The sequence below is a fragment of the Uloborus diversus genome, chromosome 2 (genome assembly GCF_026930045.1).
Source record: "Uloborus diversus isolate 005 chromosome 2, Udiv.v.3.1, whole genome shotgun sequence".
NCBI lineage: Eukaryota > Metazoa > Arthropoda > Arachnida > Araneae > Uloboridae > Uloborus > Uloborus diversus.
Genome location: NC_072732.1, coordinates 66,674,131 through 66,694,578, shown reverse-complemented (window position 1 = coordinate 66,694,578; position 20,448 = coordinate 66,674,131). Strand labels below are relative to the sequence as shown.

Sequence of the window (20,448 nt, the reverse complement as noted above, 5' to 3'; positions counted from 1 at the left end):
CATGTTGAATGCGTTACTCAGAACAAACTGACCGCGTTTACGTCAACAGATACACGTGGAGCGCAACGTGGCAATGTTTTAGTTGCATTCGCAGTTTTATAAATCACCGCAAGGTAGCGTATTCGAGCGCTGGAGTTCCGAATGAAAATTCACAGCGTTAAACATTTTTCTCATTTCGTTCTACGATAATATATTCAAGAAAATATTTTGCAAACTGTCCATTCCAACTAAATGCTGCAGTGAAATTAGGTCAGTTAAATTAATTATTTTTAAACTAGGCGGTAATGAAAGCCCAAATTCTTTTGCTAATGTTATCAAATCCTTCTTTCGAGATTAAGATTTAAAAAAAATAAACCATATTTTTACAAATTCACACAAAACAATAAAAACAAATTTATCTGGTATACGTTATCCTCTTTCAAAAAAATAAAAAAAAAATAAAGGAACGAACACACAGACGAGAATTTCATGCTAATGCGAAGTTTGTTAATCCAGAGTGTTCTTGTGTTTACGCTTTCGCCATTTACGACAATCATCTCAATTTTTGGAGGGAAATAATGAAAGCTAACATTATTTTGAGAAGTTCGAGAATACCATTAAGGGACGAAACAATTTTTGTTTCTGAAAGCAATCAAAGACACACCGAATGCGTTAATAAATTCTCATAACAAACTGCGTATGTTGATCAACAGACACACGTGGAACGCAATGTTTTCCTTTTTCTTTAATTTAATAAATCACAGCAAGGTAGCGTATTCGAGCGCTGGAGTTGCGAATTAGCTGATGAAAAAAAATGAAACCTAAATCTTTGAAACAAACTTGACACATTTTGGGTTGGAAATGTCATAGAAACGGCTCCTGTCTCCCTAAAGCCTGCCTCTCCTCCTGGGCGGTTACGTGTGCATAGTTGTGTGTGTGCGTGGACCTGTGTGTATGCACGTAGGCGTGTGTGAGTGTATGTGTGTGAAGTCGTGTGTGTATGTGTGAACGTGAGTGTGTGTAGGGCATGGACGCCTCCGACCAGGAGAAGCGGATAGCTCAAAACCGGAGCAGCAGTGCCGCGCCGCCAGCAGAGGACGGTGGGCGGTGGTGCTGCAACGGCCCCTGGTCCAAGTTGAAAAAGGCACTGACACCAAAAACGGTCAAATGAGAACAATAAGCAATCGTGATTGCTCAAAAAAAAAAAGAACCATACATATTTATTATTGCAAGATTCAGTTTTTTTAACTATGCAGAAGTTTAAAATTGAGTTTTAAGTTAATTAGGGCGGTGGAATATGTAATCTATCGCTCTGGAGCTGCGAGTGGTCGAAAACCAAAAAGCCTCAATGCACGTGGTACAACAAGTTAATGAAATAGACAGCAGTGTGTACTCCATAATTTCACAACTCGATGATTTTAACCAAAAGCTTTTACCCTTAAGATGGCAATACGCGCTCTTCGATAGCATCAAAGATGGCGGAAGATTTATCGCAAAATCTGCAAAGTTATCAAATTCAATTGCAGCAGGTATATCATTCTAAAATTGTTTTGAAACAAATTTTCTTCGAACGAGTTATCAGCATAAAACTCTTTACCGATTATGTGCATTTGATTTTAGTTTAATGGTGCTATTTTTAGGCTTACATTTCGTAACCCTAAATGTATTTCCCTGTGTTGTTTTTAAATTTTTTTTTTCAATTTTAAGTCGTGTTAAGTTGAATGAAACTAAGTATGAGTCATCATAGAATTAGTTTAGTTTTGATATTTATGCTTTTGCTTTCAATACTGTAAATTGTCTTAATAATTTCATTTAGTCATTCCTTGATTATTGGATATAATTTCAAAATGTATCATTGTAGCGAGCTTTTGCGATATTCTCAACGAGCTGTTTTGTAGTTGCTCGTAGTTTTGCCTAAGCTCCGTCGACGATGTCCGAACTTACTGCTTCCTACTCTAGCTTTTATCTTCATTTTATGACGTGGTGCCACGTCCAGTTGCACCATGTTTGAGGATCCCTAGCTGGTATACTAAATTTAGTTACTAGTCTGAATGTATTCTTAGCTTTTATAAGAAATACTTTTTGCAGCTTAAATGACTCTTTCAGATTGATGATCCCAAACAAGGGTGAAGGGTCAAGAGGCAGATTAGCAGTTGCCAATTGGGTGCCAAAAATTGAAATGGTAACCAAAATTTTTAGCAGCCACTAAAAATACTCCAGTAATTGGCGAAATGAGGTCATTTGCAGTAACTGTACTGAGATAAAAATTTCCAGCTATGTTATGTCAAAGCTTGTGTTTGCATACAGAGCAACCGGTTACCCACGATTTATTGGTGACTAACCTGGCACATACTAAAGGGGATATCACACGAGAGAAATTACGGGACATCGCAACCGCAATAGGAACCGTCAACGCTATATGGAACTTGTTTTTCGGAAGGGAAGTTGCATACAGGGTTGCTGCCGGTTGCGCGGACAGTTGCTCGATTTGTTCACAATGTGGGCTACCATTTTTTGGTTTACATCCATGTGCTTGCGCTTGTTCATCGCTTTTTGTCAATTCCGCATTTGGTTGTCACACTGCGTCGCTTTAATTTGACACTTATGGATGAAATTAGTAATCAAATACTTAATGCAGCTCTTGCAGGTGTTTTAAACAGAAAAACAAATTTTAAAATGCGGATTTTTGTGAAACTTTCGATTTTTTAATATTGTTTTGTGACGTGGCAATTTTCAAAGTTAGTTTTGTGAAGCTGTTGATGTTATTACTTTATTTTTTTTAAATATTGGTTTTAAAATAAAATGTTTGTGAAGGTACCGAAAAACGGTAGTAAAATCAGCTCTGGTTAATCGATAGCAATAAAAGATTTTGTAAAATCATATAATTCATCAAAATGCATGCAAATGAGTTCTTCATTTTAAAAAAGGATTATTGCTACTCTATTTTATTCTATTTAAATTAATTTGATCGTTTTTGATATAATCTTTCCCAAATAAAAGTACATTTAACTAAGCATCTTTATTGACATTTTTTGCAAAATTATGTATAGTTTTTTTTAGCATATACAAGATTATATATATATATATATATAATACTTAAATTAATTATGGAACAAATCTGATATACCCCCTCTTGGCGACTTTTTCCTGTTGGCGCCAAAAAAGCGTCGCCAAGAAAACTATGTATGACGTCATATGTCATACATCGTTCTTAGCGATGCTTTTTTAGCGCCAACAGGAAAAATTCAAATTATGTCATTAATTATTTAATGAAATTAATGCATTAATTTTTTTCCGTTGTTTATCCGGGATACGAGCCCTCGGTCTCGTAGTACTTTCGTAATGAGACCTCGGCTCGCCGGCCCTGCCTCGGTCTCATTACGAAAGTACTATGAGACCTCGGGCTCGCCAGGACCTCGCTGCCGCTTTGAATTAAAATCCGAACAAATAGGGGGGGTTGGGAAAGTTATTGAAGTTGATGAATCTAAATTTGGGAAAAGAAAATATAATCGGGGACATGCAGTTGAGGGACAATGGGTTTTTGGGGGGGTTGAACGGGGTTCGGGGAAAACTTTTTTGGTTGCTGTTGGGGATAGGGGTAGGGAAACTCTATTTTTGGCAATTAAGCAGTGGATACTACCAGGCACGACGGTGCACTCCGATTGTTGGAGGGCATATGATACATTGGGGGAGGAGGGGTATGAGCATTTAACAGTCAACCATAAACTTAATTTTGTAGATCCAGAAACTAAATGTCACACTAACACAATTGAATCGACATGGAGACACGTTAAAAGTACTCTACCAACATATAATAGATTAGGGGATTTTAAATTTTATTTAGCTTATTATTTATACAAAAAAAATTGTGAATACAAAAATGAGGATATGTTTGTAAAGTTTTTGGAAATAATTCGCGAAATTAATTGGGTGGAGTACAAAATACAAGTAAAATAAGATTGTTTTTTTTGGAATTTTTTTTGTCAAAACAAACATAATTTAAATATTTTTGTAAAGTAATGATAATAAAAAATGGGATAATTTCCCTAAGAGCGGAACATATGTGCACTGCCTCACGTGAGGAAGTAAAAGAAAAGTAAAAAAGGTAAGTGAACATATTTTGAATTATTGTGTTTTTAGTGTGTTTCTGGTAGTTTGTATTTTGGTCTGGTTGGCATTTTTGTAGCACAAAAATGGTGTTAATTTCACATAAAATCTGTGACTTTATTGTATACTGAACGGAGGAGATCTGTGACTTATATCCGACTGTGATGTATATTAAAAGTCGGAGGGATAACGGACCGAGCGGCAGCGAGGTCCTGGCGAGCCCGAGGTCTCATAGTACTTTCGTAATGAGACCGAGGCAGGGCCGGCGAGCCGAGGTCTCATTACGAAAGTACTATGAGACCGAGGGCTCGTATCCCGGATAAACAACGGAAAAAAATTAATGCATTAATTTCATTAAATAATTAATGACATATTTTGAATTTTTCCTGTTGGCGCTAAAAAAGCATCGCTAAGAACGATGTATGACATATGACGTCATACATAGTTTTCTTGGTGACGCTTTTTTGGCGCCAACAGGAAAAAGTCGCCAAGAGGGAGGTATATCAGATTTGTTCCCTTAAATTAATTAATCAACAAATGATTTTTTTAGTACTTGATTTGATAGCTGCTTGCAGATATTGTAGCTATCAAAATTTTGCGGTAGATAGCAAAGTTTCTCGCATTAGTAGTCACTAACTACCAAAGAAAAATCCTTATTTACATCATTATCTCTGGAGTGTCACTTTTCCATCTTTTTATCATAACTCATATTTAATCCTGGCCGTCCAGTATGCCAAAATGCAGTGCAATAAGTTATATAAAAATATTAGACGCGTAGTTTTTTTTTTAATTTAAAAAATTTTTTTTTTTTTCAAGTAGAGGTAAGTATTGCTGAATCTTAACGTTATTTTAAAATGCGATTGTTTTTTCCGTGTATGAGCTTGTATGAAAAAACTACTGCTGCTTTAGATTTTATGAATGTTTTCTGTATAAGATGATTCATTCTTAAATAATAAAATTAACATATATTTTTTTTCTAATATTTAGGTTGAAGCAGCTCTTACTAATGATCCAGATAATGAAGAACTCTTAAAATTGAAGAAAGATTTACAGGTGAGTTCAAATGTTAAAATTATCTTGAAAATTATTTTTAATTACTTTTTCCTCATCATTAAAGCTCTTAATACTTAAAAAATATATTCTCTCACTAAATTTTCTCAAAAAGTGATTAACTTTCCTGTCCAGTAATATTAATGTGATTTTTTCCCTTGTCCTTTTTTTTAACGAAAAAAACTTTCCAAGGCTATTTTTCTATTTATTATTCTGGGTTTTATTGAATCACTGTTGTAAATTTACTATGGCATAATGTGTAATATGAAACAGGTTTAAATTTTTGAAGTGTCAATTTTTCAGTCTGCGGAATGTAGAAAATCTGAAGGCCACAGCCATAAAATGTTTGGTTACTGGTTCATCCAGTAATTACGTGTCAAAGTTGCAGTCTCTCCTCAGAACGGGAAATGGCTGAACAGTAAGAAAACATTGCTTTGTTTTTATTTCTTTAGAATTAAAGGTAGGTGATCCCATGGTGTTAATAAGAATGCAGTTTTCTTATTCAACTTAAATATTCCCCAAAACACACATTTGCTGTGAAAGAAATTTAATGCACGAAATATAAATGTTCTGAAAAATATTCTTAAACTTATCTCAATGAAACCTATCAAACATGGAATGTTGATTACAATTGCTTAAAATTTTTTATTGAATATTAATTTATTGCTGCAATCAAAATTATTTTAAGTAGAGAACTTAAGTCAACATTTGCTTTATACTTTACTCCGTTAAAAAAAATTAATAAAAGAAAGGAAAAAACTTGTTAATTAATTATACTTTAAATTAAAATAACACTTTTTTCCCCCATGATGTGCAAGAAGTAAAATAAATAAAACTAAAATAAGTTAAAAAGTTGTATGTATTTCTTTTTATAGATATGCTAGTTTTGTTGTATATTTTAGAATTTTTGTTGAAGAAATTAATAACTTAAATACTCTCCTTTTTTTTTAATTTCCTTTCTCTTTAGTGTTTCACCTTGAAGTAAGAAAAGATATCTGTTTATAGCTGTCTGAAACTGTTTTCCAATTATTATTGCCAAGTCAACTTATAAATTCTTCAGAAAATCAATTAACATTATAAGTTTTTCCATATTCTTAAAGTCGATCAATCTGCTGAATTTGCATCTTTAATGAAGTAGTGATGATGCATTTAATCTTTACATGCTAAATAAATCCTAATAAATAACTAAATATATACAGCAGTTTCTGTTTAATGTGATCACTTTGAGAGACAATGATTTTAATAATAATTGTTTGATAATAATGAGTCACAAAATTACTTGAACTTTCTAATTAAAGTCATACATAGTCGGACCCCGAAGTGGTTTTTTGAGGGGGAAAAGTAGGAAATAAGGAATCAAAAATTAAAAAAGTAGGAAAAGTAGGAAAAAAATCGCTTAAAAAAGTAGGAAAAAATAGGAAGAGATAGGACTACACACACGTCAAGACGACTGACAATCATTAGTATGGAAAATAAACTAGTGGAAACAAAGATAGTAATTACAAAAATATGAAAATAAAATCTAAACAAAGAAACACCTTTCACCAATACAGTAATAAAATTTTTAAGTGTGAAAGAATAAAATGCAATATAGCGATCGCAAATAAATAAATAAATAAATAAATAAATAAATAATAATAATAATAATACTCCTATTTTCAGACCCCGAAGTGGTTTTTTGAGGGGAAAAAGTAGGAAATAAGGAATCAAAAATTAAAAAAGTAGGAAAAAAATCGCTTAAAAAAGTAGGAAAAAATAGGAAGAGATAGGACTACACACACGTCAAGACGACTAACAATCATTAGTATGGAAAATAAACTAGTGGAAACAAAGATAGTAATTACAAAAATATGAAAATAAAATCTAAACAAAGAAACACCTTTCACCAATACAGTAATAAAATTTTTAAGTGTGAAAGAATAAAATGCAATATAGCGATCACAAATAAATAAATAAATAAATAAATAATAATAATAAAACTCCTATTTTGGTTCAATAAAACCATTTTTGTTTCAGATTTGTTTTGTCAAAAACGAAAACATTCCTTCAAGAGCATCCATTTATCATTTAAAAATACTATCACTTTCAGCTCCTGTTATCATAAACACAAAAAAACATACAAAAGCAAAGCAAATATTAAATTAGTTTTAGTCAAAAATAATCAGCAGTTGACATGCATTCTTGCATAATCAGAGGCAGATGTTTGAATTTGAAAAAAAAAAAAAAAAAGGAAAACGACTGAAAATACAGAACTAAAATAAATGTGTTCTTAAATATGGGGCATAAAATTTATAACAAAATAATTAAACTAAATAACGAAATAAGTCAACTAAAGGGTTCGTACTATGTTATGTATTTTTAGCATTCAACATACATTTTTGTTTCAGGCACGTCATTTATGGGGGTTAATTTCTCCCCTCCCTGGCTTTGGAAAATTAATGCTTAGCTATACATGTTTGTGCGTTTTTTTTTGTTTGCAGATAAAATTTGCATTCAGTATACATCCTTCGCTAGCCACCTCCGGGGGTGGGGGGTTCGGGGGAGGGAATCAAAGTGATGAGTCAGTTCTAATTTTAATCAAGCAATAAAAACGAATATTGTTTTAATGGTTTGATGATTTTTACCTCCTTCTTGTTCCGAAATTTTTTGGCACGAATATAAAAGGAAACATCCATGCATGGTAAACATAACATTTTTATCAAAGACAAAGATCAGTTACTAATGTTTCTATGTACATAAAAGGGAAGGCAAATAGTTTATCTCAATCCTCACCATACAACAAAAATATTCATTCGGAAATTGTTCACGAAATTGAGAGGGGGGGGGGGAAGCACTTGGCATCAAATGCCTGCATATATCTCTTTCTCCCCCCTCCCTTTGATCAGGCGCAATAAGTACAATAACTTACAGTAGATACGCCGCATCGGTATAATTGCCGCACCCCGAAAAGAGTTAAGAGTCTGTTAAAAAAATTTTAAATGCTCAGAAATGTCGCATTGCCAGAAACACAGCATATAAAAAGGATGAGCAACTCCTCGATATTGGTGATATATTAGAGTAGAAAATACCCTTTAAAAAGAAAAAAAAATACATATTAATTTGTAGCTCTATCCCCCAACTTTTAAAAATGAGAAGAAATAAAAACGAAATATTGCATTTAAATTGATTTCCGATTTTTCTCCAAAAATCGGGAACGTTTTGCCCATCCAGGTTTTGCCGCTTTATTTATTTTATTTATTTATTTATTTATTTTTTTTGCAAATACACTCTTTGCAAGGAAAGAAAATGAAATTTTATAAATTTTATAATCATGTTTACGATTTAGAATGAACAATAATCATATTTATGTACGAAAAAAGTTTCCGCGATTATTTTTGAAGTGGTCCGTTTTTGCGAATTTCTGTTAGATGTCGCTTTTATGTTGTACTAACATCAATAAAATATGTACAGTATACAAGTTTTTCAGTTTTTGCTTCCTTATGTCCTTTTAAGGTTTTACATTGCCTTTATGTTTAAATAGAGCTCCATTTCACTTGTAATCATACAAAAAATTGGCGAATAGGAAATTCGGTTTTTCCCGCGTTTTTTGAACAGTCGGCCGTTTACTGTAATTAAAGCTTCTAATTGATGGGTAAATAATATATAATTGCATCAGAATGTGCCAGTATCTATTTTTTTTAGTTTCGTTAATGCAGTAGGACTGAAGTCAGGGCGATAAAAAGAAAAGTCGATCATAAGCGCCGCAACAGCAAAAAAAGTCACTTACGAAAATTTAAATTTTTAAACACACAAACGCCGCGGCGTTCCTTCCAGAAATTACTATAGTCTAGTCATTCAATGAAAAGCTAAGGATCCGCTTGTTCCTTTTACTTTTCAAAATCAAAACATGCAGAAAATTATCGGCGCGGCATTGTAAAAATAAGAAGCAATGCACAATTAGAAGTGCTATACTAAAGAAAGAGAAAGTAGGAAAAAAAAGGAAAAAGTAGGAAAATAAGGAGAGAGCTCTAAAAAGTAGGAAAAATAGGAACTCTTCGGGGTCTGCATAGTACTAAGTTTCAAAAAATAATTTAAAAAAAGCAATTCTTATGTGCATTTTTTTTTCCATCAAAACAAAAACTATACATTCTTTTAAAAAATCATCAATTATTGACTCTTACATTTTTCAGAAGCTCACTTATAAATTATACTCAAAATATAGGTTTTTAAATGTTATCCGAGCAGCATTTTTAAAGATATGGTCCAATAACAATGCATTCTTCATCAGACTCATCAGTTCCATCCTCAACCCGTTTTTCCATTACAGTCTGGCAAAATTCTGTTTATTTTAATGTAGAAGCCACTAGAATATTTTGATCAGTCTGCGACTTAAACTCCTGCAAAATTACATCTGAAAAATTTTCTTTAGTTTTTTCCGTTACCATTTTTTGTAAAATCTTGAAAGGGTGAAGCAATTTCTGATCTTTTCAAGCACAATCTCTTGTTTGAAAACTGATAACATTAAAAAATATAATGATCAATTAAAGTCATTGTTTTAGCATAGAAATACAAGAGAAAATTGGGGCCAAAGCAATTAATAACATTAACAGTGATCACAATAAACGGAATCTACTGTGTGTGTGTATACATGTTTGAAAATATGGTAGAATCTTATGGTTTTCTTTAATTAGAACTTACTATCTATTTTAAATAAAAGCTGTATGGTTTGTATCCTCCTTATTTCGTCATTATTTTTTATTTTAATGCATAGGACTCTAAAGAAAAACATCATAAATGTGGAATTTAATATTGAATCTAGTGTCATTTTTTAGGGTTTTAAAACTTGTGTTTTACTAATGAAAACAGGCAGTAGTGTAAAGCAAGGGATTTCTGTTTTTACCTCCTTTCTTGTATCCTGTACTGCTTAAGGGGGTATTCTGGTCTATAGGCTTGATTTTAAGGGGACTTTACGGGCATAATAGAAAAAAAAACCACTAGCTATTTTCACTATCCATTTTTATCAGTTTTTTTACTGATACTTGAAAAGTATAAAAATGCATAATAGTTTAAAAAGAATTCAAAATTGTAGCTGGTGGAGGCAAGGCAATAGCAAAATGGGGACTCTTTAAAAAATGAGGGTCTCTCCTGGTTAACGTGATTCCAATCCTCCAGGTGATCTGAAACATAAAGTTAAGGCTAATTCTTATTAAACAAGGATGTAGAATTGTCTGGACGTAGCCAAACACACACACTTCACAAAATTGCTTTTTTTTTTTTTTTAAAGTTTTTTTTTTTGGCTCCTTTTTTGAACTTTGGTATTTTTTTAAAAATAAAAAATTACAAAAAACCCTACGTGGAGACTATTTTGATAGTACGAAGAAAGTCTGTACCAAATTTCTAGTAACTTGGTGTATTTGAACTTGAGATATCTTGTCACTGTATTGAGTAAAGCATGCAGTCTCATTTCAGGAAAAGAGTTTAACAAAATTAACTGTAACTCCAAAAATAATTTGAATTTTCATAAATCCTCTTAGGAACTTATTCTCAAAGGTCTAAACTTTGAGAATAAGAAGGGAGGGGGGAACCCATTTGTTTTTTAATTTCTAAACTAGAATACCCCCTTAAAGTATTTTATGGTGTAATACCCCTTTGTGGACCTTTACTTTTATTTTATAAGTGAGCATAACTTTTCCTTTCTTTAATTAAGATGCATTTTAAATAAAAAAATCAAATTCAAAAAGCTAACATAAAAAACGAGATTATATCATAAAATAAAACATATATATCATGCTAAAATTCAATTGAATATTTAAAAATAATTGAATTAAAACATAAAAAGAAATCTTAATATTTAATAATATTATATAATTATTAATACCACTATCTGTTTCTTAAAAAGGTTTTCTATGACTGCTATATAATAATTTATTTTAATGCTATTTCTATGTGTTTGATATATAGTTTTTATTTTGATTTATTATCAAACAGTTTCATCCAAATACTTATTGATTATAATATAAAATTGAGGTTTGACTGCAGTCTTCCTCACTGTATTTAACTTAGATATATTTATATGTGATTGATTCAATCAATACTTCAACACTTCACAATGAGAAGAGCAACAGAAGAAATATCTTGCAGAAAATGCTAAACATATTATAATGTGTCTATACTAAAAATCTCTTTTGATGTACTAACATATAAGTCATGCTGATTTCTTCAACTTTTAAAAAAATAAATTATTAGTTGAATATCAAAAATGAATTTTATTTGTTTGTTATGCTAGTTGTTCTACATCTTTATTAAAATAAGATTGTTTTCAGGAAGTAATTCTTTTAACAACTGATCTAATTGCTGCGAATTCTGAGAAAGCCGTTCCCGCTGTAAGTCTTGAAGGATCGAGTAAAGATTCAAGCATTCTTAAATATTGGAAACCAGGAGATAAGTGTTTAGCACCTTGGTCCGAAGATGGACAGTACGTATCATTAATTATTTTTATCATTTTTATGCAGCTTTTAAGCAGTGATGGTTCTAGAACAAAAAAGCTGCCAGAGGGAATTCTGAAAAGGACACTGTTTCCTTCAAAAAGGCACTCTTGAGTTGTGCTTAAAGAAGAAGTTGGTGTGCAATTTTCCATTAACAATAGTACAAATTAGAAACTGATTTCATGCATCTTTATACTGAAACAATGTTCTTTAGTAAATCGTAATCCCAACAAAACATAAATGAAAATGAAGCCAAGTTCGGTGGAAATGAGGTTTGGGGTGGACGGTGTTGCCAACAAAAAAAGTTCAGATCTAAATGGTTACCAAGTTCCATAGCAGTTCCTCATAGATATTAGATTTTCCAACATTCTTCAATTCATTTAGAAAACAATTCTTACTTTCTTTGGTAATGGATTTTAAACTTGCGGCAAGTTTTAGTTATCACTATGTTTTCTTCAAACTTGCCAAGTTTTAAATCCAATATCAAAGAGAGCAAAAAATTGTTTTCTAAATGAATTAGAGAACGTGGGAAAATCCAAAATCTATGCGGAACTGCTATGGAACTTGGTAACCGTTTAGTTAGAACTTTTTTTTGTCGGTGACACCGTCTACCCCAAATCTCATTTTCACTGAACTTGGCTTCATTTTCAAATTTATGTTTTGTTGGGATATCATTATTTTTTGAAAAGCTTAATCAAAGGCTATGTTGTAATTTAGAGAATTATAAATGCAAAAACTTATACAAATATATGATTTCCTTTTTTCCCCCCCTTTTCCCGGTGCACTGGTTTGCGGTTTCTTTTTATTAGAAATTTTGAAGATATTTCGATAACTGGGGATTTGGCGCGATCGCCAATTTTGGGCAATAATCGCCTGTTTTTCCCATTCATCAGCAAGGCGAAAGTACATTAACTCTTGGTCTTTGGCGTCCTAAAATTTGTCAACAATTAGGAAAATTGCTAAGACTCATCTCAAAATCTGTCTGGAATTTCTTTATTGTTCGGGGGGATTATCATAACATAGATCGTAAAATATGCAGAGTTGGCAAAAATATTTCCCCATTGTTGAAATTATTGCTGCCATTTTTGCGCCTCTTGTAAAATTTTGCATTTGATTGAGATGTTGTTTCTAATGACATGCAGAGTGTGAAAGATTTAGATGGCCTCCAAAAGTCTTGATAACAAGATCTGCTAATTCTGGAGCCCGACGGCTGTACAGGATTTCAATTTGTTGTGCTCCAAGTTGGAGGAGGGAGAAAATAATGGCCTGACAATTAAAAACATGGGGTGAGTTGTAAATGGGGACAGTGCTTGCGGATGGGATAGGATTTATTATTAGTTGGTAATATCTTCATATCCTTGAAATGTCCAGTGCGTAGTCTAGCTGTTGTAAAAGAGAGGTTTCTTGGGCAGTGAAGATCGGGGATTGTTGCCTTGTTGAAAAGCTGATTTTAGATCCTTCGCCTGGCAACAACATTCACGTCTGTGAAGGTGGCTGTTAGAGGTTGATCTTGGTCATGTGCTTCCTTTGCAAGGGCATCTGCACACTCATTTCCCTCGATTCCGGCATCAGCGGAGATCCACTGGAGAACACAAGTTATCTTGAGATTTGATTGAGATCTAAAGTTTTTATGAATTTTAAAGAGGGTTATTTTTGATTTTTAAGGCTTAGCTCTAGATTTGCAATTTTAATTACTTGATGGATCATTTTTCATTTTAGCAGAACTTAAAGTATTCTTTAAAGCCCCATTTTGGTTAGAAATTAAATTGTTAATTTAAAACTTCAACAACCTTGTTTTGGCAATGTTTGACGAGCTCATTTGTTTCAATTTATTTGGCAAAATATTTTGCAATTGCGCAGTGGAGTGATTACACCGTGATGCTCATAAAAAAAAGCATAGTTTTTTGCTATTTTTATGTAGTTTTTTGACTTTTCAGATTTTTCCCTTTATATATGCATGAAAAGCTATCTTTTTGCCAAATTTCAAGTATGTGAGCCATTTGGAAGTACATAAACATTTTGATGAATGAGTGAGTCAGTCAGTCAGTGTAAAAAATGACACTTTTCAGATCTTAATAATTCCATAGCTATATGAGGTACATTCATGAAATTTAGGATTATAGGTCTGCTATGCAGCTCTATTAGACATACAAAATTTCAAGCATGTAGTTTTAATAGTTTTTGAGAAATGAGGGGTCAAAAGTAGATTGAAATGGATCCTGTAAGATACACACTGGCAGATGTGTCCCTGATTTCTAAATTTGACTGACACACTGCCGTGTGTCTAAATTTTAGACTTTATAATGTTTGAAATTTTTATCAACAATCTATTGTGTGATTGATATTTTCATGCCAGTTTTTGTTGTGTAAAAAAAAAAAAAGAAAAAGCTGAGAAGTTTAATTGATGCATACATACCTGTATACTACTGTTTTTTTCAGTAATTTCTTGGATATTGAGCATTTCCCTGTCTCCCAATTTTTAATAAAAATCTACTGTGTTTTGTAGATCTTTGGGAAAATCCCTTTATTTAGGAAATTTATGGAGAAAGAACCCTGTAAAACTTTTTGTAAAGGTTGTCCAGATGTATGGACCATGGATTGTACTCCATAGTTTGAAAGCTTCTTGCTGAAATTTTTTGCTGAAAACTTGCTGAAAACTTTAGTATGTAGAAATCTAACAAATCTATCGATACTTATTAAGTTAAGATTGATAAAAAATAAGGTTTAACTATTATTAAACCTTACTTCTTCCTTCTAACGTTTCATGTTTCAATATTTTTTTTTGCATATATGAAGAAAAATCTTCCTTATAGATATTACTTAAAAGGAAGGGGGGTTTTCTGTATAATGACCCTTTTTATAATTGTGAGTAATTAATTTTTTTCTTTGTGAGAAAAGTTTTCCTTTTAAGGGGAAAAAAAGCAAAATTGTCCTGATTTTCTCTGAAATGAGGGTTTGTCTTATACCTATATTTCCCATTCGTTCTCCTAACTACTGGGGGAAAGGTAAAACAAGCATGGCTTTGCTTCTCCTTCCCCATTCCTTGGTTATTCCCAGAAGACGGGGGAAGGCGAAAAGAGAATAAATTGACGACTTGTTTCAAACATTATTGCTATAATCCTAATACAATAGTTAATACATATGTAGGGACTGCTTTGACAAAACACCCCTCCAGAAGGAATTTCTGGCTGTGCTTGTGTTTGAATTAATATGTTAAATAATAGTTAGAGTTAAGATATGTATGCTATTTAAAATTGGACACATGAGCAGAAAAATAAAATAAAATTACCAGGGTATGCAAAAATGTTCTTTTCTGTCACAATTGCAAAAGTGGACTTATCGCAGAAAGTGACTCTGCAAGCATCTTGTTCCCATAATTAGTCTCTTTACAAAATTATTAGCATTGATTTGCATGAAAGTAATTCTTCAATCTTTTGAGCTTAGGTTATTAAGGCATACAACATTTATTTTTCATCTATTTTGTCTTCAGGTAAGTAGTTGAATCTATATTGCTAGCCTGTTAAAGCAAAGGTTTACTTTTTAATTTGTACTCTATAAATTCTTGAAAAATCCCCAGTCCTACTTGCCAAGTTGAGTATATTTCTTCCCATATTCACTAGCAACACTTAAAAATATAAGTGCTGCTCTCTCAGCGTGGGAGGAAAGAACACTTGGGATGTTAAAATTACAAGATCTTCTCCTGTTCAAACACATTATGTTATAGCTATGCATCAGGTTCAAGTATGTGTGCTGTATTTTTTTGAGTAAAAAGTAATTATTCAATTGTATTTGAAGTACTGAAATTGTTTGTCTCATGCAATGATTTATTAAACAGGTATTATGAAGCTGTTATTGAAGACATAACTGAAAATGGCCAATGTACAATCAACTTTACCTTGTATGGAAACACAGATGTCTCTGATGTAAGTCTACTGAGAATTTCGAAATCCATTTTATTAAAATATTTTATGCTTTTTATTTTACGCTTAAAAAATATATTTTTAGGTTGAACACTTACGGCCTTTGGGCAGAGAACATGGAGATTTTCCAGAAAGCTCATCAAAATCCAGGTATAATATATAAATGGTTGTTATTATAAATAAATTATAAGCATTATAGACAAATTGAGAGCCTACACTTTTCCCCCTTGTAAGTTCTCTTTGACCTTTTTGCCTATGGTGCTGATCAGGACCTCCACACCAATCCAAGGGCCCTTCCATTTCTCACATTAATGTTTCGTTCGACATCTTGAACTTTTAAACTTTTTTCTGGCTTAACTCTAAATTATACTCCATATACATTTCTGGAAGTGGTTATATAGTTTGCTTCACAGGTAGCAAGGTATTTAGGTAAAACATACTGGATCAGCAAACTTGAACATATAGTGAATATATTTACTAGTTTGCCAAATTCAAGAAATAAATATCCAAAGATTTTATTTTGGTTGCTGGAAAACCCAAAATATTATTTATATGTGTCTGTATAATTATGCAATTAGAAACTAAGTTCCATGACAAATGATGAAAGAATATGAATATGTATGTATGATGGAAACAGAAAAAATTGTGCAACTTAAACTCTTTATATCTCAAAACTCCAATTTGATAAGGAAAAAAAAACCTTATTCATTACAAAAATGTTGATACTCAAAAGGGTTCCACCTATCAAAGGAATTAAGAAACCCTGGTACAGTAAAACCTGTAAAGTTGACCACCCTTGTAAGTTGACCACCTGTCTATGTTGACCACTTTTGTCAGGAACGGAATTAGCCCTATCTCATATAATGAAGGAAAACCTCTGTAACTTGACCACCTCTCTATCTTGATCACCTGTCTATCTTGACCACTAATGTACGCCAAATTTGGTCTGGAGTATTGTAAAAAACCCTTTGTAAGTTGACCACTTGGTTTACTTTTTTAAACTTTCTTCAGCATATTATTTTATTACTTATTTATTTATAATAATAATTTTTTTATAGCTTTCAAAGAATGTTTTTAATGCTTTGATGACATACTAGCATTTTACTAACTAAACAGCAGTATAAAGCTTATGCTGCTCTTTACTTTCCAAACTTGTTTTTCATTTGTTGTTCTATTTGAGATAGCTTTTTGTACTCTGTTCAATGAAAATAGGTGTCAGTAGAAAAGTTCAAAGTTTTTTCTTTCAGTTGCAATATGTTGTTTCAACACAGGAATTCTGCTAAAAAGAGCAGGCCCGGATCTATACATTTTGGGCCCTCCTGCAACAAAATATGTAGGGCCCCTCCCTAGCAGCCAGCAGTGTCTATTTGTAAAGGCGAATAAGCCTTAGTGCTAGTTTTTTTTTTTTTTTTTCAATTTCTAGGGCTGTTAGCCCTTTTAAGGACGCAGGCCCCTCTCACTGCGGGTACGCAGATCTGGGCCTGCTAATGAGTAAAGTTACATGCTTCTGGTGCAAGGGATTATAGAACATTTTAATTTTACCTTTATGAACTGGGAGAGTCGAGCTTGTTGCTTTTTGTGCAGCAAGTTTTACATAAAAGGGCTTCAAAAAAGAAAGTTAGTGAAACTTGAGATTAATAAAAAGTATGAAATATTAAAAGTAATTGAAAATGGAGAAAGCCAGAGAAAATTAGCTGGCATATATGGAATTTCTAAAACTACAGTGTCTAATACAGTTAAAAACAAGGGAAAAATAACAAAAGTATTTGAATATTATTTTTAATTATTGTGTTACAATGAAAGTGGAGTTGAACAGAAAGAGTAAGGGTGAATTCCTCAAAAAAATAAATACATGGTGCAAGAAATGACAAAAAAAAAAAAACATTACCGCCCTTTATAAGTTGACCACCTGTCTAAGTTGACCACCAAAGTACTGCACCGCGAGTGGTCAACTTACACAGGTTTCACTGTATATAACATGGCATTTGCAGAATAATTTTAGTAAAGATGGGTTTTATTTAATAACTAGCTGCAATCCCAGTATTGCACAGTCCACCTTGAAAATGGAAGTTATGTCAAGTGATCCGTGTTCAACAGTCAGGCTGGAACCAAAAAAAAAAAACTACAGTTTCCTGACAGCTCGTGGAAACATTTTTATTCCCCCAATTACAGGAAAAGTCTCGTAACAAAAGCAAGAATTTTATTTGTTTGCAGTCCAGAAATACGTTGCAACAAATCTTTCTTCTCAATGATTTTATTCTTACTAATTAGAACTGAGCAGCATAGGGAGAAGGAAATTTTTGTTGGCAAAACTGGGAGGTTAACCAATCCCATTTTTATGTACATTCCTGTGTTAGCCCTACTCCAACTATAGTTTTAATATTGTTTTAAAACCTTGGTATGGTAAAGTAGTAAAATATTCCAAAACTCATTATTTACTATAATGTTTCTTAATATTCCTGAGAAAGAAAATTTGTTGTTGGTCCTTGTATATTATAAAACTATGACTGGGTTATTTAAAAGAACTACACTTTCAACAGTGTTTGTTTTGAGTAGGAAATAAAATAACACAAGTCATATTTTTTGGAGTTAAACATTTGGCTTTTCCATCCCTATTTTGTCATTTGCAACATAAGTAAATTTTGGTGATAATTCTTTAATTAGTTCTTACCAGTCTTATAAATTATGCCTGTTGCTTCTGTTTAGAAAACAAATTATTCAAGCACAGAAAGAGTATAAAAAGAAAAAAGCTCAAAAGAAGGCTCAAAGGATGAAACAGTTGGAAGAAGAACGTGAGAAAGAGAAACTTAAATGGCACAGTTTCAACTCTAAAGTATGTTATAGCTCTTTACTAATTTACTATTTCTGTGAACCAAATAAATGTTTTTCTTGCATAAATTGCAACCTAAATGTGTGTGCGTGTGCGTTTAATTATTTTTAAACGTTGGTTTTGTCATTTTTTTTGATAAAAACTTAACTTTCTTCATTGGTTAAATTAATAATTCTGCTTAAATATTTTAATATATTTAACATTAAACTTTGCTAATATTATCTATGAATTTCTGAGTTGCATAACTTAAATTATCCATGTTTTTACACAACAATAAAAACTTGGCAAACAAAATCTGGACTTATCTCCAAAATTTTAATGAACCTACATCATTCTTTGGATTAGATTAATGGAATAGTTCAGGTATTCTCAAACTGGGTGCCACAGCACCTTGGGGTGCCTCAAGAATTGGCGAGGACAGCCTTGACTTAACAGAAGAAACAAACACAAGTTATGTTTCCCAAATGTTTGATACGAGAGTCTTTTGTAATGTGTCAGATATCGAGTTAAAAGTCTAATTCTTGTTTCACTCACTGTAACATGTCACAATCAATGGTTGTTCTTTTCCTAACAATTTTTTAATGGTGTTACTTCTAAGATGGTGAGTTTGCTCCATATGCTATGTAGTTTGCAGGATTAATGCCAAAAGATTACAGCCATATTTTCTATGACGGAACTTGACATATCAAAATGAGTGAAACAAAAATTAGGCTTTTAAGACTCGATATCTGCTGAAATACAAAAGGTCCATGTAGCAAAGATTTCGGAAACAAAACTTGTGCTGTTTCATTCTCCAATAAAAGTCAGTGTTGTTACTATTTGTATATGCATAAAGGATGTATATGTATGAAGGAGATAGATTAGGGGGTACCGTGAAAAATTCTAATATTTTAAAGGGTGCAGTGAGTCGGAGAACCCTTGGACTAGTTTCAAATAATACAATGAAATCCCTTTACAACAAACTTCAAGGGACCACAAAATTTGTTCAATAAGTTTCTTGTAATGGAACTCAAGCAATGTAATGGATATTAAATCAGGATTGAAAATTTATTTTGTAGAAACGGATACAGTTGGCTCTTTATTTAACGACAGCTTTTCACATTCCCAGAAGGTGCACTATAGTGTTAAAAGCATTCTATTTAAGGACACTTTCTACGTAAGGACGATTTTTTGTAGTCGTTAAACAGAGAGCCAGCTGTATTTCTCTGTATTCTTTATGTCCCTAATTTATTTATTTATTCATATATTTAATGTAACTAATAGCATTTAAAATAAAATAAGGGAACTTGTTGAGAAACCAGGGGTCCCAATAGAGTGTGAGACCGCAAAAATCCGGTGCTTTTAAAAGAAACCTCAATATTTTGGTGCAGGATTTGCTCGCAATTTTGTTGTGTGAATTGAACATAAAAAGATTTTTAAAAATCTCACACTAATTTCAATTTAAGGTTAGATTTTTTCCTCTACCAGGAACCCTGTGAGAAACAATTGTAATTAGATTTCCTCTTTCCTGACCTTTCGTTATTTATCATGTAAACTATGCAAGCATCCTTTTCAATGCTAATACTACGATATTTCAAAATTGCAGGCATTTAATAAAAAAGGGCATGTGAAAAAAAGTATTTTTGCCTCACCCGACAACATTAATGGCCGTGTTGGTATTGGGACTTGTGGCATTGGAGGTAGACCTATGACTGAGTTTCAACAGCAAGAGAAATGGAGAAGACCAATGAATGGACCTTTGAGTAAAGTTGCTGCGCTGAAGGGACAATCATCTCATTTTTGAATTTGAAGTTCAATGCCTCAAGCTTTTTCATTTCATCCAGTGGAAGAGAGGTGCTATTGTAAAGAGCAAACAATGCTGTAAATAGTTTTTCCTTTTTTTTTTTTTTGCTTGTGTTTGCCTTATGGAGTCCAACCAAGGAAAGTGGATGATTAAAAGCGACATTGTAAATAATATAGTTTCATTGTGTAAATATTCTGTATCATAATTCTTTTTTAAATTCCGATGATGTTAATAAATAGTTTAAAAATGCATTTGTAGAGTTGTTTACTTGTATTATTTCTATCTTTTGTGCATATACATTATAGTGGTTCTTAT

At 32.3% G+C, this 20,448-nt stretch overlaps 1 protein-coding gene across 1 annotated transcript; it reads left to right on the top strand.

Moving 5' to 3' along the window:
- The first annotated feature begins 1,430 nt into the window (after positions 1-1,430).
- On the top strand, positions 1,431-20,384 carry LOC129217090 (survival of motor neuron-related-splicing factor 30-like). Its single transcript, XM_054851339.1, has 7 exons — positions 1,431-1,508; positions 5,074-5,139; positions 11,439-11,590; positions 15,436-15,523; positions 15,606-15,670; positions 18,227-18,353; positions 19,936-20,384. The coding sequence occupies exons 1-7, from the start codon at positions 1,455-1,457 to the stop codon at positions 20,131-20,133; spliced, it is 750 nt and encodes a 249-aa protein (XP_054707314.1). The 5' UTR covers positions 1,431-1,454; the 3' UTR covers positions 20,134-20,384.
- The last annotated feature ends 64 nt before the right edge of the window (positions 20,385-20,448 follow it).